This window comes from Narcine bancroftii, chromosome 5 (genome assembly GCF_036971445.1).
Source record: "Narcine bancroftii isolate sNarBan1 chromosome 5, sNarBan1.hap1, whole genome shotgun sequence".
NCBI classification, from domain to species: Eukaryota; Metazoa; Chordata; class Chondrichthyes; order Torpediniformes; family Narcinidae; genus Narcine; species Narcine bancroftii.
Window position 1 is genome coordinate 219133761 of NC_091473.1, and position 24463 is coordinate 219158223.

The 24463-nt window shown below is 45.5% G+C and overlaps 1 protein-coding gene across 5 annotated transcripts in view; it reads right to left on the reverse strand.

The window, feature by feature from the left end:
- The window catches only part of LOC138764868 (voltage-dependent L-type calcium channel subunit alpha-1S-like), a 170133-nt gene that overhangs the window by 129619 nt on the left and 16051 nt on the right, over positions 1-24463 (reverse strand). For all 5 annotated transcript variants that reach the window (XM_069941271.1, XM_069941270.1, XM_069941268.1 and 2 more), the window contains exons 3-9: positions 17873-18012; positions 15312-15430; positions 13901-14053; positions 8951-9147; positions 5954-6057; positions 4426-4577; positions 1926-2010 (exon numbers count right to left, since the gene is read on the reverse strand). In XM_069941271.1, coding sequence (XP_069797372.1) covers positions 1926-2010; positions 4426-4577; positions 5954-6057; positions 8951-9147; positions 13901-14053; positions 15312-15430; positions 17873-18012 — 950 coding nt within the window. The remainder of the gene's footprint in view (positions 1-1925; positions 2011-4425; positions 4578-5953; positions 6058-8950; positions 9148-13900; positions 14054-15311; positions 15431-17872; positions 18013-24463) is intronic.

Below are 24463 nucleotides of genomic sequence, written 5' to 3' on the forward strand. Positions count from 1 at the left end.
CGCCCCACCTCCCTCGGACGGCAGCCCGCCCTCCGCCCCACCTCCCTCGGACGGCAGCCCATCCGCTGCCCCACCTCCCTCGGCAGCCCGCTCTCCGCTCCACCTCCTTTGTCAGCCCACTCTCTGCCCCACATAGCAGAGGAGTCATAATAATGGAGGAAGTCCTGAACTGCAAGGTTGTCCTGCAAGTTGACAAAGTGGTTATGAAGACATATATTCTGATGGCCTTCATTAGAACAAGTTAATAACTCTCTGGAGTTTTTTCTTGTCCTGAAAGTTGGCGCTTCCATACCAGAGTGATGCTACCAGCCAGAATGCTCTCCACGGTACACCTGTAGAAGTTTTCAAGAGTCTTCGGTGACATACCGAATGTCTCAAGCAACTCACAAAGTATAGCCACTGGCGAGCCTTCTTCATGATCGCCTCGAAATGGAGGCTCCAGGATATTTTTGGAGATGATAACACCCAAGAATATGAAGTTGTTGACCCTCTCCATTACTAAGCCCTTGATGAGGACTGGCTGTCCATCCTATCTCAGTCCCTCACAATCTTACACACTGCGGGCTCCACAGATCCGCAAGCGAACATGGCCATGGAGGTGCAGGCACGCACTGCGCTGACATCACAATGGTCTCAATGGAAGGGCCACAAAGGATCATGGGAGCCGTGCTGATAAGTTCTCGGAGAGTTCCAGTAGTCAGTTGGTTGGTTCAACTCACTCACAGCTTCTGTGTGGTTTATTTTCTTTTGTTTACTGCACAGCACACTGCCCACAGTACCTCTACTAAGTTACCTCTCATCCTTTGTCACTCCAAAGAGAAAAACCAACCATTTTTCATAAGACGTTCACCAATCCATGCAATAGCCTCAGAAATATCCTCTGTACCCTCTCTTGGTTCAAGAACAGTTTCTTTCCAACAGCTATCAACCTCCCCTAATCAGGGACTGCTCTGACACCACAAAAGTACCGTCTATACTATTGTTTCATCACTTTTATTTTGTACTAGGATAATTGTAAATATTTATCATCTATTTATACTTCTGGTCTCTTTTCAATTCAATCCAGTTCAAAACATACCCAGGGTGTAGGGGGTAATTGGATGGGCACGGATTTGTGAGCTAAAATGGTCTGTTACCGTGCTGAATATCTAAATTTTTTTAAAATGTTAAATGTAAAAAATTTTAAAAAAAATGTTAAGTGTAAAAAATTTAAATAATAAATAAATAAATACTTAGAATTTAAATTTTCAAGTATACTCTTATAGTTGCTTTTGTAGCTGTTTTGTTAACAAAGTACCTGTTCATCTGCAAAAAGTAAGAATTTACTAAAATGGGTGACACTGTTGGCGTAGCAGTTAGTACAAAGCTATTACAGCACCAGTGACCCGGGTTCAAATTTGGAAGGAATTTGTATGTTCACCCCATGTCAGTGTGGGTTTCCTCGCACCCTTCAAAAATGTACGTATTTACTACATGTATCACAATAAACTCATTATCAAACTCATGCAGTTCAAAGGGAAATGTGTTGCTGTGTAACACCTGAACAAAAGCAAATTTGAAATGCGTTGGTGTACAAACAGAATCAATATCCAATAGCCCGAAAAATCCAGCACCACTGAATGTGTTGGATGATAGCATTTCGACTTCACTCTAATATCTTTGAGGAGTGCTCACATCTCAATAGCCTTATGTAGAAGCAGGAACTCCACTCTCCGAGGCACTGTTAACTTTTGGGATAATAGGATTAGATCCTCGTCCAATGCTACAACTCTGAATCCAGTCAGAAAGGAAATAGAAACCTCTCACTGCGATCTTTCATTTGTCCCCTCTCCCCACCATTTTACTTGGAGTCAAAGACAAGTGGTCTCTTCTGACATTTCTAACCATAGTGACGGGCAGGCAGTAAGGAGCCCACTCTGACTTACATGAGGTGTGAGAGCAGATTCATTCCCTCCATCTTGAGTAGTTCCCGAGAGCCCAGGGAGCCAGTTTCAGTTGACGCCAGGATCCCTGCAGGACGCGGACATTTTTAGAAGCGTAATCTTGTCGCTGTGGTTACCTACTCATTTTTCCAGTCAGAGGTTTGTAGATTAATGACAAATTTCAAGGGCCTTCAGCACATTGTCCAAGACTGTGCAACAGAAAGATCTGCATTTACCTAGCTTCACCAGAGGTTCCACTTTGAAGGGTGGACATTGCAGTATTACCCGAACACATAAGCAGCTGTGGTGATTTTTTCTGAAGAGCAATATGATAATTTAATGTACCATTATGAAGTAGGTATGGGAGCAAACTTAGGCCTGCCAAGCTGGGCTATAATTACTTTCCACAAGCTGTGAGATTGGTGAACAGTATCCTGTAACCCTAGGTTTCTTATTAATGAAATTAAGTAAATCATTCCCGAATATTTATTTTATATTTTTATGTATATAATTATTTTGCACTGTGAGAGAAACATATGTAGTAGGTGAACCATGGTCTGCAGAAATGTACTTTCATTAGGTTGTATATATACAGTGCAACCGTGTCTGCCTGTCCCGCATCGGACTTGTCAGCCACAAACGAGCCTACAGCTGACGTGGACTTTTACCCCCTCCATAAATCTTCGTCCGCGAAGCCAAGCCAAAGAAAGAAGAAAGATATATACAGTCCAATTGATAATAAACTTGAACACTGAAAGAGCTGCAATATTTTTCTTCAACTTATGCTTTGGAATGTTTTAGTCACGGAGTTGTACCGAGCAGAAAAAGGCCTTTCAGCCCACTGTCGAGGACCCACTCACGTTCATCTTTCTGTCATCTCTCTTCATTCCTCTCCACTCCCATCAGCTTCCACCACTCATCCACACGCAAGGGGCAATTTTCACTGGGGCCAGTTGGCCCATTGAGCCGCATCTCTTTGGGACACAGGAGCAGCCAGGGGAAGCCCTTGTGGTCACAGTGAGAACGTGCAAAGTCCACTCATACAGCATCAGAGATCAGAAGGGAACCTGACTCGCTGACACACGAGGCAGCAACTAGGCCTCCATATTGCTAAAGCCAAAGATCTGGTTTCATATGTCATCCATGGGGCAGAGTAGTTCACAAGAACCTTGTTTCTCTCTAATTCTGCTGGGATGGCCCAAGTGATTGTCACCATATGTTGTGCCTTCGTGCAGTCTGAATGTATAAAAAGGGGAGTTTCTTTCTGAAGACCATGGACTTCTCTTGGGACCGGGACTGCAGACTTCAAGTACTCCAGATTGGCTGTTGTTCAAGTAGGCCTTTCAATGAGCTGAAGGGCCAGAGACTCACTGCTTTGCCTTTTGTCTGACATGTTTTCCTTTGGTTAAGGAATTGCTATTTACTGTGTTGGATAGAGGTAAATGTTCTGGGAGTCTCAAGATGATAAGAGACATAACACTACATTTAGATACATGAAATTCTTTAACTTCATCTACCGTAAGGAAGACAGAGAGCCGCCACTTTGTCCAGTGTCTCCTCACAGAAATGAGGCCCCAGCACGGAACAAATTCCCGACCCCCTGGTCGGGACCAGTGCTCTAATCACTTGAGTTATTGGAGCTCAAGATGATAAGAGACATTGATTGTTTGGTTGGCCAAATGGCTTTGGGTGCTGAAGGTTTCCTGATCATATCAGGTTTCCGATGGTTTAAACTGGAGTCTGTTCAGCTGCAGAGGCTGTGGGAACACGGAAGGCAAATCCCCAGACATTCTGAAGGAACTCTGTTTAGCTTCTCTTTCTGCTATTGTTACGGATGCCAGGCAGTGCTTGTGGCAGCTGTTTATTTAAAGTATATCAGGATATTATATTTTTAATGTATTATTACGTGTCAATGGAAGGAACCTTTGAACCGGTCTGGGTGCACCACAGCTTAGCATGGGAATTGTTCTGCCCAAGGCCGCAAGAAACTGCAGAGAGTTGTGAACACGGCTCAGACCATCGTGTAGACCAGCCTCTCATCTAGAAATTCCATCTGCACTTCTTGCTGTCTCGGGAAATCAGCCAACGCATTAAAGGGATCCATCCTATCCTGGTCACACTCCCTTCTCCTCCACTCTTTGAGTAGAAGGGTTGGAAAACTCGAACCTTACTGTTACCAATCCTATGAATGGATCAGCCATTAGTTCAAGATGCATGGTTTAACTAGGCTTTTCTCTTCAACACCAGACCCTAAACATTTGATTCATGTGCCACCAGACTATATATTTTTGTTTATTGTAACATGTTTTTATTCTTCCACTACCTGCTGTTCTACATAGATAGCACACAAAAGAAAGCTTTTCACTGTATCTTCATATACATGACAAAAAAAAACAATTGTCTGATTCATCCTGTCAGTTACAGAATAGAAAATCTGTGGCTTATCATTAAAATTTAAATTCTCATGAATTGAAGGATGTGGTGCCTGGAGTTGGTTGCTCACCTTCTCGATGTCTGATGTGGTCAACGTCAATATCCTCAGCATATGTAATCCAGTCAAGATATCCCTTTAGATCTTCGTCCAGCTGCTGCTTCTCTCTGAACTTCTGAAAGTCTCCCCGTGACTTGGCTTTCTCTCTCTCTCTGGAGAACTCCCTGGATTACAGACAGTCATCAAATCACACCTAGAGTGGACACACATGGCTCTCTTTTGTATAAATTGAAAGGACTGATCAACAAGAATAGAGTGCAGCTCCAAACTGTACGAGCAGCAACATTAATAACGCCTTTTAGATCGTAACCTCGTCCATTTGCTTTTTTTTGCACGTCTCTGCATTAAAATGCAACTGGCCTGTGTCTGCCCTTCCTGCTGACAGGATACGATGGACGTGAACCCAAAGGCCAACGAAGCAGAGCTGGTGGAGTTGCTACCTCACAGTGCCAGAGACCCAGGTTCGATCCTGACCTCAGGCACTGTCTGTGTGGATCTTGCACGTTCTCCCTGTGAACACAAGGGTTTTGTTTGGATGCTCCAGTTTCCTCCCACACACCAAAGATGAGCAGATTGGTAGGTTAATTGACTACTGTAAATTGTCCCTAGAGTGTTGGCTTTAATTTAGGGGTTGAATCTAGAGGATGGAAGTTGATAGAATGTGAGGTGAATAAAAATAAAGGATTAATGTAGGATTCAAGTAGTAGTTGAAGGGCTGGTTTTTGTGCTGTATTCCAGGAATCTCTCCAGGAATTGTTGAAGTAAATAGATTGTCTTTACAGGAAGAACTCAGTCTGAATCCAGCATGTCATAAAGATTGAAAGAAACTCTGGGTGAAGAAATGATCAGGGGAATCGGTAATTTGTTATTGTAATAACTGCAAGCAGTCACCAGGCCTATCAGTCTGCCAGGAAATCTTTGGGGATGGTGAATTGTGACGAGGATTACAGACGAATGCTCTGCATATGTTACTCTCTTGGCCAGGTCTGCAATCATTGGTGATCCTGACTTAGAACACAGAACAGTACAGCACAGTCCAGGCCCTTCAGTCCATGGTGTTGTGCCAACCTCGGGAAACCTACTCCACAGCAATCTAACATTTTCCCTATCTCACCCCCATAATCTTCTATTTTTCTTACATTGATGTGCCTATTTAAGAGTTGCTCGGGAGCAGTGGTTTAATCATGAGTAGGTCATCACGCGGATAGGGAACTGGAGTCACTTTTCGGATGGGTGAGAGAAGGAGGAAAAACCCCCTTCTCCTTCAGATGCCAAGTTTTTGATTAATGCGATAATTTCAGGTTCACTTTTACCCACAGCATCTTTTTATTCCCAGATTTGGACAGAGTCATAGAGTTTAGAGTTCTTCTAAGCAGAAGCAGGGCCTTCGGTCCATCATGCCCATGCTGATCACAGAACAGACCCTGAACTGTGAAAGGAACTGTAAGGGTGGAGTGCAGTTGGATCATGGAAGGGCAGTGATTGAACAGGATCCGATGGGCTGTTGTTACACTGGACCTTTTCCCCATTCTCCACTCACCCACTTAGAACACCAAGGACCAGATTGAGCACAAAGAATGATCCCAGCAGGATAAGGCTGACAAAGTAGATCCAAGGCCACTCATTACCGATGGCATCATTTACCTGTAAAGTACAGATACATAGGTCAGGTTATAAATTTTAAAAATGTGCATTTATATATTGTCTTTACAGCATCAAAACAGCTGATGAAATTTCAAAGATGTATTATCCAAGAGAGCTCACACAGCATCATCTTGATTACCTGCCAATAAAAGCAGAGGCAGGAAGGTGGAGAAACAGAGAACTAATAAAATAAAGCATGGGTAAACTAGAGAAACACTAACTAACTCTGAGTGAATAAAGAGAAGCTGGAGGGACTCAGCAGGTCAGGGAGTATCCGTGGAGAGAGTTGGGCAGGGCACAAGGCCACTTACTGACAGCAGTGACAGAGCAAGGAAATGCTGGGCAGAGCAGTTCAGACATGCTGGACATGGCGGGGGGGGGGGGGGGGGGGCCCATAAAGGGCATACGTCCAGCAGGCAGAAACACAGAGCACAGGAAACTACCACGCAACCCGTTGGGCCTGCTCTGCTTTTGTACAGAATCCTGGCTTCAATACGCAGTTCCTCAGGGGGTTTTTGAAAGAGGGTTGGCTGCAGAGATCAGTTTGGTGCTCTATGAATGGCCACAGCAACCTTCACTGCCATACGTTAGCCAAAGCTACTCCTCATACTTGAAATGCTTTGTTCATTGATGTGAGCGAAAACAAAAAAGGGAGTGGGGCAGAGACATGTCAGGTCTGCAAATCTCCTCAGCACCACCTTCAATCAGGAAATGAAACGAGCAACCATAAATGTGTCAGGATGTGTCAGACGAAGTGGTAGAGGCAGGTATAATTATGACATTTAAAGGACAATTAAGCAGATACATGGATAGGAAAGGTTTAGAGGGGAATGGGTCAGATGGAGGCAGATGAATTTAGCTCAGATAACTTGGCTAGCATGGAGGAGTAGGGCTGGACATCTGTTTTCAGCTTAATGTCTCCTAAACTCCAGTTAAGACACAGCAGAAGGCAATTATCTTACAACATTTAGCACTGAGCCATGCAAGGAGATATTAGTTTTTTTTAAGAAACAAAAGTGCTGGAGAAACCCAGCATCTCACACAGTGTGCTTTATGTAGCAAAGATACATACCAATGTTTTGGGCCTGAACCCTTCGTCAAGGAATGCGCAAAAAGAGGCAGGCCTCTGCATAAAATGGTGAGGGGGAGGGGAAGGGGAGGAGCGCAGGCCCACAGGCAAGAGGTTATAGGTGGATACAGATGGTAAGGCAGAAGGGAAAAAAACTGGGAAGTGATGGGGTAGAACCAAAGGATGGTCAAATAGTAAATATAAGAAAAATCTCCAAGGAGAAGAAATAGCAAAGCATAAATATTTGGGATTTGAACTCCAAAGCTTTGAGAATTCATGGCTGAAGCCACACCCACTAATGGAGGAACAATAAAATTCAGGCACGAATGAGGAGCACACAGGTTTGCAGAGAAATTACAGGGTTGAAGAGGCAGATGGGGAGGCCATTGGGATTATTTGAAGAGCAGGGTATGAATTCTGAAATGAGGTAAGTGCTGGAGGTCAGTGAGCAGAGGAGAGACAGGTGACTGTTGATTGGCTCAACACCGGAAGAGATTTCAATGAGATCATGTTTTCCAAAGGTAGGAATGCTCAAAATATTTGTCCAGTGGAACATCATCCTCTGGCATCCCTGCATCAAAAACTATTCGTTGTTGAATGGCACACACTAAATGATCTAAGGGTACTGATCCATCATTGGTACACATTCGTTAAGCTTCAAATATGTACAGTCTCACTTATTCAAGTAATAGAGAGACACTGCAGATGGTGTAGGAAAGATTTACAATTATTATACCATAGGATGATAATGGCTCCTTTCAGGCAGTTTGTGGGGTTTGATGTGAGGATACCCCACTCCTCAAAAAGGAACAGTGAATAGATTTAGGTGAGTAGGGGTTGCACAGGTCCAGACCCACCTTCTCGACATCCCCTCCTGGATTTAGCAGCATGGTGAGGTCTAAGACGGCTGGGGGAAGTTCTGTTGCAGTGAATGACCAGACCAAGCTTCGATGCAAGGGGTGCCCTTTCCTCATTTCACAGCAACTGTTTATAAGATGGACGTTGACCCTACAAGAGGGTTTGTCCGTCCTTTGACAGGTCTTGTTTTTCATCCTGCAGGGTGTTTAGCCATCCTCCGCATCAGGCAAGCTTGGTGGGGAAGTTGGTTTAGTCACCAACCCCCCAACCATACGACATGATACCAGTAGAACTTACACAAGTGACCTGACGAGCATATACATAATAGTAAAAGATGAACAGACTGGGCCTCCTCTCTCTTGAGATGGCCAAGGGGTGCACCAGGATTTCTGTGAATATTTATTATCATCTTATGCATTTGTTGTCTCTTTTAATTTAATTAATTTATTTATAGTTTAGTTTTTAGGATTTTTTAAAACTCTACAAGTACCTGTTAGGCTGTAGCAAAAAAAAAAAAAAAAAATTTTGGTGCATATGTACATTGAGCAATGAGATTGACAATAAACTCATTATCATCTTTAAAATTACAAATAATGTTGGAATGGGGAGATTAATCCACCTGTGGGGAAAGGCTTGACTATGGATTGTTGATCTAAGGGATTTGCCAAGAAATCCAGCAGGGAATTCAGAAGAAATGTTAGCCAAGCACTGATGAGACTCATTCCCTCAAGGGAGTGGTTGAAGTGAATACAAGAATGTATTCAAGAGGAAAAAAAGGAGTAGGGGCAATGCTTGTAGATTTAGATCAGGGGAGGCTCAATGACATGGAAGCGTTGGACCAGTTCGCCTGTTTCGCTGTCATGTACACTATGTAACCTAGTGAACAGTGCCCATGTGCCATCAAGACGCCAACAATCTTCTGCGGAAGGTCCACCAAACCAAAGTCAATGGCTGGTCATCACTCACCCAGTATAGGACATCAGTCCAGCCCTCCATGGTAATGCACTGATAGACAGTGAGCATTGCAAAGCCAAAATTATCGAAGTGAGTGATGCCGCTGTTGGGTCCAGGCCAGCCCGACCTGCACTCTGTTCCATTGGTGGGGCAGTGTCGACCATTGCCTGCATGGGCGCAAGGTGCAGGCTCTTCCTCCACGATGATATCTGTGCCATGAAAGGTAGGTTTGTGTGAGAGGGGGAGAGGGAGGGAAGGGCAGAGGGAGGGACGAGAGAGGAAGGGGCAGTGGGAGGTTGTGTTCGCATTATAGTTGCATCCATTCACACCATATTTGAAAGATCAAGAAAATAAGAACTATAGCATTCTGGCAGAATTGAGGCAGGTCATTGTGATCAAATTGGATTGTGGGATAGTCTTAATGGGCTGAGTGTCCCCGTGCTCCTATATTCTTGTGTTCTCGTACCTGACCAGATGTTCACATTCTACTTGAACATGTGTTCACACTGACTCTGGACTGGATCTAATAACATTTGTGTATTTTGGAGCCTCACTTTATTCACACACTACAACCATTGTAGTTCTACTGGGACAATCTGCTTCCACAATATACCTATGCAAGTGTCCACAGCATGATGACGAAGTTCCCTCTGTGTTCACTGGCCATCTTTATTCACTGTCCGTGTGCATGCATTAACATTGTCTGCATGTTCATTCACACTAGCAGGTGCAAACAATGTTCCAATACAGCCCTCAAGTCACTCTCCCTTTGCATTTGTACCGTGTCTGAGTCTACATTCAAATGGCGTCCCACTTCCAAAACAAAATAACTACAAGCTTGATGAAGCCACATGCCTGTGGAGAAAACCCCACCAATTGGTTAGATCGTGAACTTATCCACTTTCTCTGCAAGTTTCTCAATCCTCAGTTCCTTTGGGGTCTAAACATCCTATAAATTGTTCCAATGTAATCTATAAAATAGTCGACGACACCATTGTGATTGGCCAAATAATACATAATGACGAGTCAGAATACAAGATGGGGATCAAGAACCTGGTTGGGTGGTGCCAGAACAACAATCTTACTCTCAATGACACCAAGACCAACGAGCTAATTGTGGGCTTGAGGACAAGCCACCATTCACTTCTCTTCATCGGCAGGTAGGTGGTGGAAAGGGTTAGTTAATTTAAGCTCCTGAGAATCCATATATTGGAAGATCTCTGCTGGAGCCAGTACATTGAAGCAATTATGAAGAAGCCACACCAAAGAAAAGTGTGTATCATGGCTAATGTGATTTATGGTGTGAAAAATAAAAAATTTTAAAAAAAAAGAAGCCACACCAAAGCCTCTACTTTCTATGGAGATTTCACATGTTATTAAACACTATCACATGTTTGCAGGTGCAATGTGGAAAGTGCACCCACTGGTTGCAATCATGGCCTGTTTTGGAAACTCGAGTGCCCAGAAACACAGAAGGCTGCAAAGTGGCAAACCACACAGACAGATCAGGATTGAACTGGGCTCTCTGGAACTATAAGGCAGCAGCTCGACCAGCTGCTCCCCTGCACTACCATTTTTTATTTAAAAACTATTCCATCTTTAATTCTACCCACAGCAAATAGTTTTGCATATTCCTGTGATAAACGAGATCTGTCACTTTCTTGTTTAACCTAGATAAATCTCTCTGCAGGCAAAACATGAAAGTCTGCAGACACTGTGGTTGAAGTAAAAGCACAATGCATGAGAAACTCAGCAGGTGAAACAGTATCCTTTATAGAGCAAAAATAAAGATACATAACCAACGTTTCAGACTTGAGCCCTTCATCAAGGTATGAAAAAATGTAGACAGTTGCCTATACAAAATGGTGGGGGGGCAGGGGGAGGAGCACAGTTCCAAAGGCAGGAGGTAATAGGTGAATAAGGGAGGGGGGGCACACCAGCAAACAAGGAGAGTGGGGGTGGGTGGGGGGGGAGGAGGAATGGCTCTGTGAATAGAGAGGGAAGGGGGTAAGAAGGGAAAGAAGGGAAAGGGAAGGGTGGGAGAACAGAGAGTAGGCTAGCTGAAATCGGAGACGTTGATATTAATGCCATCGGATTGGAGAATGTCAGGTGGAAAATTAAGTGTTGCTTGTCCAATTTACGGGTGGTCTTGGTGGGACAGTACCCCAATGCTGACATGTCTGTCCATTGCCTCATGTACTGTGATCCTTAATTTTCCGCCTGGGCACTCATTATCCAATGTGGATACTCCACACAAATTGCACTTTCATCTTGATCATTCACGTAACCAGCCAGTAGTCAAAGGCCCTGGACTAATCTCTGAGACACCCCACTGATAGCACTCTGGCAAAATGGAAAAGGTGCTGTTTTACATTCTTTTTGCAACCTTCTTATCCATGATATTTTATGCTTAATCTAGTAGAACTATTCTATGCAGCAATATTATTTCCTGATACCTCATCCAATTGCTTTAAAAATTCAGACACATCTTCAACTTTGATTAAGCCTGTGTGTTCACAGCATCCCCAAGTGTATACACCATATCAATGTGAGTGCTTGTCTTAAACCCAATGGGCACAGGTTGCATCCCAGGGCAGTTTTCTATTTTCCCACTATCAGGGTATTCACACTGTCTCTCATGGACTCACAAATTAGAAATACTAACAGGCGAGTCAGCACCCTGATCTCATTCTGCCATTTAACATGACCATGGCTGATTGGACTAGAATTTCAACTCAGCATTTAAATAGTACCCTCTTTGGTTATCAAATATCTACCTCCACCTTAAAAATATCTAAAGGGTGAAACAGTTGAAGATCGGTCTTGTGCACATGCTCACTGGGTCTGCTCTACACTGTAGGCTCACACTTTCAGTTTCAAAGTGCATCTTTTTTACTGCATTAGTGTGCCTGTCACATTAGCCACGCTATTACCAAAGCTGGATGTGTGATTCCCATAATTATACAGATTGAGGATCGACATGTGCGCGTCTGTGTGATCAGGAAAGTGAGGGTAGGTGAGCGAGTGTGTGCGCATCTGTCTGTGCACTGGTGTATTTGTGCCTGTAGGTAAACAAGAATATCTGCTGGTGCTACAAAATCTAGTGCAGTACACAAAAATGCTGGAGAAACTCAGCTGGTCATGCAGCAACCGTAGGAAATATTCGACAGATAACGTTTCGCCCCTGAGACCTTTCCCAGGAATATGGATAATGAGGTAGGTGCCTGATTAAAAAGGTGGGGTGGGGGGGAAACACTAATGTCCAACCAGACAGCATCAATATCAATTTCCATGAATCTCCCTTTCCCTCACTCCTTTCCTTCAGCAGCTCCCCACCCATTCTCCTCCTTCCCCCTATCAGAGAGCTATCCATCCCTTTGCCCTTGCCCCTGTCACTTCTCGGCTTCTTTCTTTTCTACACTCCTACTTGTATTCACCCAATACCTCCTTCTTCCTCACACCTCCTTCACCTTCCATTCAGGCTGATTTTCGACATTCCTGATAAATAGCTCAGAACATTGACTCCCTGTGGATACGGCGTGATTTGCTGAGTTTCTCCAGCACTTTCTGTGCCTGTACGTGTGTGTGTGTGTGTGTGTGTGTGTGTGTGTGTGTGTGTGTGTGGGGCTATGAGTATGTGTGGGGGTGTGTGTGTCTGTTTGTGGGTGTGTGAGTGTCTGGGTGTGTGTGTGGGGGTGGGGATGTGGGGGTGGGGATGTGGGGGTGGGGATGTGGGGATGTGGGGATGGGGATGTGGGGGTGGGGGTGTGGGGGTGGGGGTGTGGGGGTGGGGGTGTGGGGGTGGGGGTGTGGGGGTGGGGGTGTGGGGGTGGGGGTGTGGGGGTGGGGGTGTGGGGGTGGGGGTGTGGGGGTGGGGGTGTGGGGGTGGGGATGTGGGGGTGGGGGTGTGGGGGTGGGGGTGTGGGGGTGGGGGTGTGGGGGTGTGGGGGCGCGGGGGGGTGGGGGCGCGGGGGGGTGGGGGCGCGGGGGGGTGAGGGCGCGGGGGGGTGGGGGCGCGGGGGGGTGGGGGCGCGTGGGGGTGGGGGCGCGGGGGGGTGGGGGCGCGTGGGGGTGGGGGCGCGGGGGGGTGGGGGCGCGGGGGGTGGGGGCGCGGGGGGGTGGGGGCGCGGGGGGGTGGGGGCGCGTGGGGGTGGGGGCGCGTGGGGGTGGGGGCGCGTGGGGGTGGGGGCGCGTGGGGGTGGGGGCGCGTGGGGGTGGGGGCGCGTGGGGGTGGGGGCGCGTGGGGGTGGGGGCGCGTGGGGGTGGGGGCGCGTGGGGGTGGGGGCGCGTGGGGGTGGGGGCGCGTGGGGGTGGGGGCGCGTGGGGGTGGCGGCGCGTGGGGGTGGCGGCGCGTGGGGGTGGCGGCGCGTGGGGGTGGCGGCGCGTGGGGGTGGCGGCGCGTGGGGGTGGCTGCGCGTGGGGGTGGCTGCGCGTGGGGGTGGCTGCGCGTGGGGGTGGCTGCGCGTGGGGGTGGCTGCGCGTGGGGGTGGCTGCGCGTGGGGGTGGCTGCGCGTGGGGGTGGCTGCGCGTGGGGGTGGCTGCGCGTGGGGGTGGCTGCGCGTGGGGGTGGCTGCGCGTGGGGGTGGCTGCGTGTGAGTGGGTGGGTGTGGGGATGTGTGTGTCCATGTCCGTGCGTGGGTGTGCGCGTGGGTGGGTTCGTGTGGGTGGGTGCGTGGGGGTGGGTGGGTGCGTGTGGGTGGGTGGGTGCGTGTGAGTGGGTGGGTGCGTGTGAGTGGGTGGGTGCATGTGAGTGGGTGGGTGTGGGGACGTGTGTGAGTGTGTGTCCGTGCGTGGGTGGCACGTGTGTGTGTGTGTGTGTGTGTGTGTGTGTGTGTGTGTGTGTGTGTGTGTGTGTGTGTGTGTGTGTGCGTGCGTGCGTGCGTGCGTGCGTGCGTGCGTGCGCGCATGTCCTGTGTACGCTGGCCCTATATCCAGCCTCTTTGCAATCATCTCCCTTTGTACCTGTTCCCATGAAGAAGCAGGTCCTGTGCATTTTCCCCATGAACAACTCCAGGCCGATGATGGCATAGATGATAATCATGAAGAGAACAAGCAGGGCGATGTGAAGCAGTGGGACCATAGCCTTGATGATCGAGTTCAGCACCACCTGTAAACCTGAAAACAGAGACTAATGACCTTCCTGTCTATCTCCTGTCTGAGCAAAGAACACAGGGACCACAAAACAGGAGTGTCACACCACGCGATTTCCTTCACCTTTCAATTAGGTCGTGACTGATCCTCAAGTTCCCACCTGATCTCCTCTCATCTGCCATCCAAGAAGCCAACTGTTTCACCAACTGAACATCTGCTGGTCTCTGAGGTGATAAACTCCAAAAACTCACAGCACTTTCTCAGAGGCAATGGTTTCTGATTCTAAATCCCCCACCTTGCAGCCTCAGTCCTGTTTGGCTCCACTCTGAATCTTTAACTGAAATCACCTCTGGCCTCTTTAACCTCTGGTGGACACTCAAAACCTCACAACAGAACAACCACCCCATCCCAAGTAAATCACAAAAATCTGTGAACACCTTGAATGAAGTAAAAACACAAAATGATGGAGAAGTTCAGCAGGTCGAACAACGTCCTTTACGTAGCAAAGGCAAAGATACACAACTGACGTTTCAGGCTTGAGCCTTTCATCAAGGTATGAGAAGGGCTCAAGCCCAAAGGGTCTGTTAAGTATCTCTGTCTTTGCTACTTAAACCATCTTATCCCATGTATTCAATATCTGACCAGTGAATGCTGATATAAGTTCAATGTGAACCTTTATCCTGAATAACCACGAGCAGTTGTTATACAGATGTCCACACCCTGAATAAACAATCATCTGTACAAATGCAGAAAGTGTCCTTTCCCACTCCTTCACACAGGAAGTGTGACTCTCACCATGGTCAATGTCCTGTGTAAATACAATTCTCACCACAACCTTTGAATAAACTGGGCTTTACAATCAAAGGATGTAACATTACCAATATAAACAGTAAGTGATCGTTCACAGAGAGCAAACCTGAGCCAACGCCTCTTCAAATCTATGCAAGAAGAAATTAATTTGTCTCCACTTTCTTCACTTCCATCCCCTCCTGACTCATCTTGCTCCAGCTAGCTGCCATTTATCTCTCTCTCACTCTCTTTGATGTCTATCAATAATCCATCTCTCAAATCCGTGGTTCTCCCTCCTCCACCTGTCCATTGTCCTTCCCCCACTCACCCTTCTCACCTCCAGCTCCCCTCTTCACAGCCAGACCTGACAAAGGATTTCAACTCCAAAGATCGACAAATTCTTTCTGCCCCACAGCTGCTGCTCAACCTACTGAGCTCCTCAAGCAGATTTTTGTTTTTCCTTTCCAGTTTCCCAGACTGCTCCTCTACTTACTGGGAACACCTGACACCAGACGCAGTGGCCTCAAAACTCGGAATGCTCGAAGAGCCTTCACGTCAAACCCTGCATTCTTGGCCGATGGGCTGAGATGCTCCAGGACCACAGTGCACAGCCTGCAAGGGAAGAAGATGGTGAGTTTCATGCCCACACAACTGACTAACCATTATTCTTCAGTAATGCAGCTCATTCCTCAATATACAAATCAAATTTTGCACTCACCTCCCTCTTTCCATCCTTTACCTGCCTTCTCCCATCGTTGGAGCTTTTTTTTAAATACTCAGTGAGAATGAGAAGACCGGGAGACGAGCAGGGCAGGTGACCAAGGCAGCGGACCAGTGAGGGGCTGAAGGACTCGCACAGGGTGCTGGAGAGTAGTGGCTGAGAGACTTGACCAGGCTGCAGGAGTGTAGTTGCTGAGGAGCTTGACCAGGCTGCAGGAGAGTGGTGGCTGAGGAACTTGACCAGGCTAGGGGCTGCTGGAGGCTGGTGGCTCAGGGAATCACATTAGGCTACTGAAGGCCAGGAGCTGAAGGACTCACACCAGGCCGCAGACTGCTGCTGAACTAGGTATCAGGACAGGGATTCGTGAGGGTGCCAATGGCAAGCAGGGCTCCCAAAAGGGTTTCAGGTGTCAACATCTTCCTGATGGTATCAGAGGTTCGATCTGGGAGCTCAGGTTCAGGAAACAGTGTGGCAGTTAAGGGAGGTAATGAGGAGAATCTTCGGCCACTCAGTCTCTCTGAAGGGATTTTCTTTTGCTTCCCTCTCTCTTATTAAAGGGAATACTGGGCTAGAGGCACCTCTTTATGTAACTTTAGGGCAAACAAAAGTTAACAAATGTTGGTATTTTATTACATGACAAGGCAGGAACCTCGTGTTAAAACAGTAGGTGCTTTCAAATGGCAGCACCCAGGTAGCCCTCCTGGAACCCGGTTGAGATGACTGGGTCATATGTGACTCCTGCGCCTTTCAAAGAGCAGCCTTACCTACCTGTCAAATCACCAACCTGACAATTTAAGGGCAATCCCGCCCCTGCGATGACGTGGTGAGTGACACGTCACACAGCCACAGAGTAACCAGGTGAGCCATTTCCCCTTTCAAATAGGCAGAGGAGGACACCCGGGTAAGTTTTACTGGGTTCCCCGGCCACCTTGAGGTAAATCTGGGAGTTGGGTGGATTTTGTCCGGGCTTGCCTAGTTCAGCTCTTTCAAATAGCCCCTGTGCCTGGGTTTTCAACCTAGTAAATTGCCCGGTTGACCCCATTTTACAAGGCAATTTGAAAGGCTTACAGAAATGGTGGAGGAGCTCAGCAGGTCTTGCAGCATCCGTGGGATGTAGATAGATAACAGACAATTTGGGCATGAGCCTGAATTAAAAGCCAGGGAGAAGAAAAGTTATGACAGGGGGAGGAGATCAGACCAACAGAAAAAGGACCAACGGAAAGGAGGCCAGGAAAGAGGAAAGGTGAGAATTGACTGGGTGGATGGGGGTCATGCATGGTGAAGGTGGAGCTCGGGGAAAGGAGATAGAGAAAAGGGAAGAGAGTGACGCACAGCTACAGGAAAGGAGACATGGATATAGATTTGGGGGGGGGCAATGGAAACTGGGAAAGTTGATGTGATGCCATCTGGTTGGAGGGCACACAGCCAGAATACGAGATGCTGTTTCTCCAATTTGAGAGTGGTCTCAGTCTGGCACTGTATGAGACCAAGGGCAGACATTTCGAAGGGAATGGGGGTGGGGAATTGAAATGGGTGGCCACTGGAATATCCAAACTATTGCAGCGGACAGAGCTCAAATGAAGTGACCTCCCAGTCTGTCCAGTCACTCCAATGTAGAGGAGACCACAACTGGAGCACCAGATGCAGTAGATGACCCTTGCAGATCCCCAAGAGAAGGACTGTTTTGGGCCCCAAAATGGTACTGAGGGCAGATGTGTGATTGTCAATAAACAGACCCAAGCAATTACATTTCACAGCACTCATAATGTAAGTCATAAAACATTGAGGGGATCTTTCTTTCCTCTAAAACAGAAAGTTTCAGGTGAAAAGTCCCACAACAGCCAAGAATTAACCAAGTAATTCATGCAGAGTGGACCATCAGAGGCTCTGTCCACTGAACGTAGCACTGAACCAAAGCATGAGCAGGACGTGTTTCACAGCATCAGGCAGCAGAGCAGGTGAGGAGGTTCTCCCAACATCTGGGTCAAGGTTCTTCCTTTCACCAATATTACATTTCACCTCATTGCCAATGATGGCATTCAACATGCAGATAACCAAGCTTGCTAAATCACCACATTTTGCAATGTCCTGATATTGTGAAAGACCCTTTTAACATTTCCCTTCCATCACTTCTTCCTCTGGTGAAGTTCTTCTCTATGAACTGAAGAGCTCCCAGCTGAAAAATATTTTGTGCCTTTGTGCACACTGTCAATGAAAACACAGAATGTAATTTAAAACTTAGCATAGACAAACTGAGTAATACAAGTGTGGATTCATTAATTAAACAAGTGAGACTAAACAGATCATCCACACAAGATAATCCTGCAACTTACCCAACAAACACAATGATAAAATCCAAGATATTCCAGAAATTCCGTAGGTAGGCATCCGGGTGAAACAGAAATCCATAAACAATAATTTTCAGAATTGCTTCAATTGTGAATATTATCAGGAAGATATACTCCACTTTTTCCTGAGAGAGGGTGGGGGGAGAGAGAGAGAGAGAAAGGGAAAGAGAGAGAAAGAAAGAAAAAGAATTCAATCAAGTTTATTTTTATAGTTGACTTCAACATGTACCTGTTCAGTTGCAGCAAGTAAGAATGCTGGTGCATATGTACAATGGGCACTGTGCACGACAATAAACTCATTTATTTTAAATCCCAGATTTAAGTGGCCTCTGCAACAGCCCTGTTCTCAACAACCACCATCCGGTGTGCAATAAACATACTCGAGATAACCTTTAAATTTCTTCTCGTTCACATTAAGACTGTGCCTTCTACTTCCCTGACCTATTAGATATGTGATCTAAGCCTCTCATAATTATGCAAACCTCTACAAGGTCATTTTTTACAGTCCTACATTCCAGTGAGAATAAACACATCCCATCCGATTGCTTTTGCTCTCTATGATGACCATATCCTTCCTATAGTGGGGTGACTGGAAATGTGTGTAATACTCCATGTGTGGTCTAACCACACATTAGCAATCTCAGCCAAAAATACATTATTGATCACTGCACCCATCTATCTCACCACCACCTCTTCCACCAGAGGTGGTCACACCACCTGGGGAAGTGCAGGGGCATCCAATATTGAACAGAAAAATTCAATCCATTTAAATGAGGAAGAAACTGACATCATCTCTTTGGTTCCCACCACAAACCTTGTTCCCTGGCACCTACTTTCATCCCTATCAGAGGTGGATCAAGTCTATTCACAACTCCAGTGTTGTGTTTGACCAAGCGAGAGCTCCTGATGACCTATCTGCTCCAACTATCTTCATTTCAGTCAGCTGTCTATAGCCTCTTCTACCTCCAGACCTAATCCAATGTTCTCTTGGCTGGCTTCCCACCTTCCCAAGGATCAACCCTTGTTCACCATTATCCTATGTAAACTGATCTAAGTTGGCTTCCAGTATAACATGGACTCGGATTTAAAATCCATCTCAACAGTCCCTCAACCGTTAAATCTGTTCCAATCTCACAAGCCTTTGGGATCTCTGCACTCTATATACCAATACTGCCCATCCCCAATTCTATTTGGTCTGGCATTGAAGACCAATTTCTGTCACCTCCAACTAAATCTCAATCCCTCTACTTCTCGCTACTCATCCAAGGCTTTCCTTAAAACTCAACTCTGGCCACATTTTTAGCATTTTCTCTGATGTATTATTCTACCAATAATTGCTTGCCAGGTGTGTCAAGATGATTTGCTACAGTCAACGGTTAAGTACCAGGGTTCGAATCCCGCACTGTCTGTAAGAAGTTTATATGTTCTCCCTGTATCTGTGTGGGTTTTCTCCAGGGGCTCTGGCTTCCTCCCACTGTTCAAAATGTACTGGGGGCTTGTAAGTCAATTGGGTGGCACAGGCTTGTGGACTGAAAGGGCCTGAAACTGTTCTGTATAAATTTAACATTTCATTTTTTTTTTAAATTTAATTTATATTTAATTTTTTTTTAAATTCAGGCTTTCTTCTGGACCTGCAACAGAAAATGCTGGAAACATTCGACAGGTCAGACAGCATCTGTGGAGAGAGAAACATAGTTAATCTTTCAGATCAAAGAAGTTTTAACGGTTTCTCTTTCCACAGGTTCTGCCTGGCCTGCCAAGAGTGTTTCCAGCATGGTCGGTTTTTATTTCTGATTTTGAGCATCTGCATTTTTTTGAAAAAATTTTCCCTGATTGTTGCTGGGCCCCACAGGTGGAGGAGCAGGTCTGCCCAATTCCACCAGGAGGAAAGCCCAGGGAATGACACGGTGAGGCTTGCAGGATGATCAACAATATACTGGATCATTAGCAGGGGGTCAGCAAAGCACCAATGCACGGCACTCACATCTCAGATCGGGAGTGGTGAATTCATGGCTGACTCCAGCGACCAGCCCAAAACCACAGCCAACAGGCCAGTGCAACATGAGGGAGTGCCAGAGGACATAAAGAGAGAGAAAACATTGCACTGTCCAGGTGCGATACACTGTGAATCAGGCTGCACTTGTATTAGTCAAAATGATGCACATGCAAGGTGTGTTATGGGCCCAGAGGACCCCAAAACCCAGCAGCAATAGAAATTCACCAAGACAAATGGTGACTTAAACAAAAGTTGCCTTTAATTATCTTTAAACATGAAAACAGGATCAAACTTTAACTTATTACTATTAACAACTTCACCTTCTAATTCTAAGTGCACATGTATGTAATGTTCAGAAAGTTCTTTGATTCACAATCCAATCTCACTTCTCACTCCTCCAAGTTCACTGGTATCAGGCAATTCTTATACTGTGCAGAGAATTTATCATTTATGAATTTCACCAGGCTTTGGTGCTTGAAAGGTAAATAGTTACTGCTCAGGAAGGTTCTTGTCAGTATTCAAAAAGAGATTTGTTGCTCATTGGGCACCCACAACGGATCCCTTCTGATCAGCCACTTCAGTGTCTTGCTGAAGAAACGTGCCCCATCAGGGTCTTTCAGGTCACCACGAGTTCCTCTTCTGTTTCCCTCATTTCAAGTGAAACATTATACAGCCAGCCATCTCCTGTCACATGAACCACAAGGGGTTTGACCAGGCTGAACTAAGAACTCACAACCCGTCTTCAAAATGGGGTTTTTCCACAAGCTTGTCAGCTTGTCCTGTTCCAGTCCCAGCTGCTGCTGCTGAATCTCTCTCTCTCTCTCTCTCTCTCTCTCTCTCTCTCTCTGAGAAAAACCACATGACCCTCTTAGGACAGCAAACTGCACTCAAATTGCGGCACCAGACGTAATCTTCTGAGTTCGTTCATCTGTTGCTTTCCAAAACAATAATCCATTACTCTATAGCATGTCCAATTAACACCTACTTGTGAAGTCTCTATAGGCATTCAAAGTTTTTGCAAAGGCACCTGGAGCCTGGACTGTCTGGCTTGAGCAGAGCTCTGGCGTTTTAAATGAGATCAGTTTTGAAGTGTTTGTATCTAACCTACACTAAAACCTGCCACAATTTTATCTCCTTTTAAAACGTATCTATATACAATATAAAATATAACATAATCCATCACAGATGTTAAACCAAAGCCTTGAAGGAGCCTCGTTGAGAAGTTTTCCACAATATACATTGGGGGCAATGATAAGAGCTTTATACTCAATCTCCCATCCAGTCCTCATCGAGGGCTCAGTTGAGGAGAGGATCAAGAACTTCAAATTCCTGGTGTCAACATCTCTGAGGATCTGTCCTGGAATCTCCATATAACCATATAACCACTTACAGCACAGAACAGCCCAGTTCGGCCCTACTAGTCCATGCCGTAACAAATCCCCACCCTCCTAGTCCCACTGACCAGCACCTGGTCCATACCCCTCCAGTCCTCTCCTATCCAGTCTTTCCTTAAATGTAACCAATGATCCCGCCTCGACCACATCTGTCGGAAGCTCATTCCACATCCCTACCACCCTTTGCGTAAAGAAATTTCCCCTCATGTTCCCCTTATAATTTTCCCCCTTCAATCTTAAACCATGCCCTCTAGTTTGAATCTCCCCCACTCTTAATTGAAAAAGCCTATCCACGTTTACTCTGTCTGTTCCTTTTAAAATCTTAAACACCTCTATCAAGTCCCCTCTCAATCTTCTACATTTTCGTGAACCTTCTCTGCACTCTCTCTATTTTGTTTATATCTTTCCTATAATTTGGTGACCAAAACTGTACACAGTACTCCAAATTTGGCCTCACCAATGCCTTGTACAATTTCATCATAACATCAGCCTTGAGGGTACGATTTACCATTGATGCAATCACAAAGAAGGCTTGCCAGCAGCTATACTTTGTGAGGTGTCTGAGGACATTCGGTATGTCACCGAAGACTCTCGTAAACCTCTACAGGTGCACCACGGAGAGCATTCTGCTGGTTGTATGGAGGTGCCAACTCTCAGGAAAAGAATAACTCCAGAGGGTTGTTAACTCGGCCTGCAACATCACAGGCACCAGACTTCACTCCATTGAGGACATTTACATGAGGTGGTCTTACATAAAGCAGCTTCTATCCTCAAAGACCCCCACTGCTACCATCGGAGAAAAGGTACAGGAGCCTAAAGACAAGCACCTAGTGGCATAAGCACAGCTTCTTCTCTGCTGCCATCAGATCCCTGAATAATCAATGAACTTTACTTTTCACGCACTATTATTGTTTTTTTATATAATAATGTTATAAAATGGTTATAATGTGAACTTTTGCCCTGTGACGCTGCTGCAAAACAAGGAATTTCATGACTTGTTCATGACAATAAATTTTGATTTCTGACCAGCCTGTTGAACCTCATTGAATTAGATTTATTAGATCACAGGAGTGTAAGGAACCAAAAGGAGGAGGCCTTTAGCCCATTCTAACCATATTAGACAAAAGAGAGCTGTGCAAATTTATTTTTCCATCTCCCCCAGTTTTCAAGAAGAGACAAACAAAAGCTGCAGATACTTGAACTTTGAGCAAAGAATTGCTGGAAGAACTCAGCAGGTCAGACACCATCTGTGGATAGAAATGGTCAGTCAGCGCTTTTGAGTCAAAACCCTTCAGCAAGACTTCGGTGATATTACATACATAAAAGGGGAATGGGGCCTCAGAGATGATCGGATGTAAGACAGAAGGTATGGGAGAAAGGTGGAGAGAGAGGTAGAGGGAGAAACCATTAGGAAAGGGGTGGGGAAAGAAAAGTTAAGAGTAAAAGGACACTGTACTTACTGTATATTTTTACACCTTTGATTTTTCTCTCTCTTTCACCACTCCCCTTCCTCATGGTTGCTCGCTCCCTCTACCTGTCTCTACCTCCCACATCTTCCGTCCGATATCTCATCAACCCTGTGCCCCCACCCAGCTTCGGTACCCCTTTATATAGTAAGTGTAATATCCCCTTCTCTATTTTAGCCCTGATAAAGGCCACCATCCCAAAATATTGACTGACCACTTCTACCCACAGATCCTGCCTGATCCACTGAGTTCCTTCAGCCATTCTTTGTTTCCCCAGTTATCCGTCCACGTTGCAACACTTCAAATGCTCATCCACATACAAGCGACAAGCTTTTCTACAACATTGTTCCCGATTGGGAGAAATAGATTTTCTTCAACTCTCCTCTCAAGAAATGAACTAAAATTCCCACAAATTGTTGCTCTCTCTATACAAAAGAAAACAAGCCCACGATTTGACCCAGTTAATACTCTTACAGACCTCAGTTAAATCTCCCCATCATCTCTGTTGTTTCATAGAAAAGCTAGTCTTTCCTTGGATCTATAATATTCCAGGGTTGTAAACTTCCCCATACATTTTGCTGTGTCACAGAATAAGCCTAGCAGTCCATACAACATTGAGGCAGAATTAGGCTATAAGGCCCATTGAGTCTGTTCTGCCATTCAAATCATGGCTAATGTATTTTTCCTCTCAACCCCATTCTCCTGCCTCCTCCCCATAATCTTTGACACCCTTACTAATCAAGAACCTATACTAATCAAAAACCTATTAACCTCCACTGTAGCTTCTCTGCACATTTCTCGGGCTCAGTACCTGTGACTGCCCTGTTCCTGTACTGTTTACCTCCACAAATTACGGAAGGTGTCCTGGATATACCTTAACCATTTTATTTATTTGTATTGCTGCCTCCCAGGATCTATGGACTTGCAAAATTCAAAGTCACTCCATCCTATAATTCTTAGTATTCTGTTACTTATCATGTACTCGAGTGGTTTTCAAACTTTTCCTTTCCACTCACATACCACCTTAAATAATCCCTATGCTACATGTCTAAAGATAAATTGGCATGTATATTTTCAAATGCCACCCTTCATTGCAACAGGTGTAGCAACGGGGTGGCATCATTAATTTTGGTTTTGCCCGGCATTGGAATCTTATTGGAATGAAATTTTCAATACTTTATTTATAATTTTAGCTGTTAACGTACAGCCGAATCCAATTACAGTTCTATTTGGAAGGTATACATCTGTCGCCATCTGATTGCCATGTTGTTGTATTCATGACTCTTATGGCTCTATTTTGCTTAGGTGGAAAGATTCAATTCCATCCAACTATGTCCAGTGGATGTGCCAAACTTTAGTCTGTTTAAATTTAGAGAAGATTAGATGAGCTATAACTGATACCGATATTAAGATTGATAGAATATGGTGCCAGTTAATGTATTTTTTTTTTCATGATTCTTAAACCTGCTTTAATACGATGTTTTATTATTGTTTTCCCCTCGTGTTAACTATTTTCATTTATGTAATGGAACGTTTTCTTGTTTATTATTGAATTTTATTGTTTTAAGGCATCCCAACTTCTAATTTTTCATTTTCAATTTTCAACTATTAGGTTAGGGGGTGAGATAACTTAATTTAATTGAAACCTCACATTCTATATATTGTCTTTTTTACGCTAAAACTTAATAAAAAGATTGAAAAATGTAATCCCTATGCTATC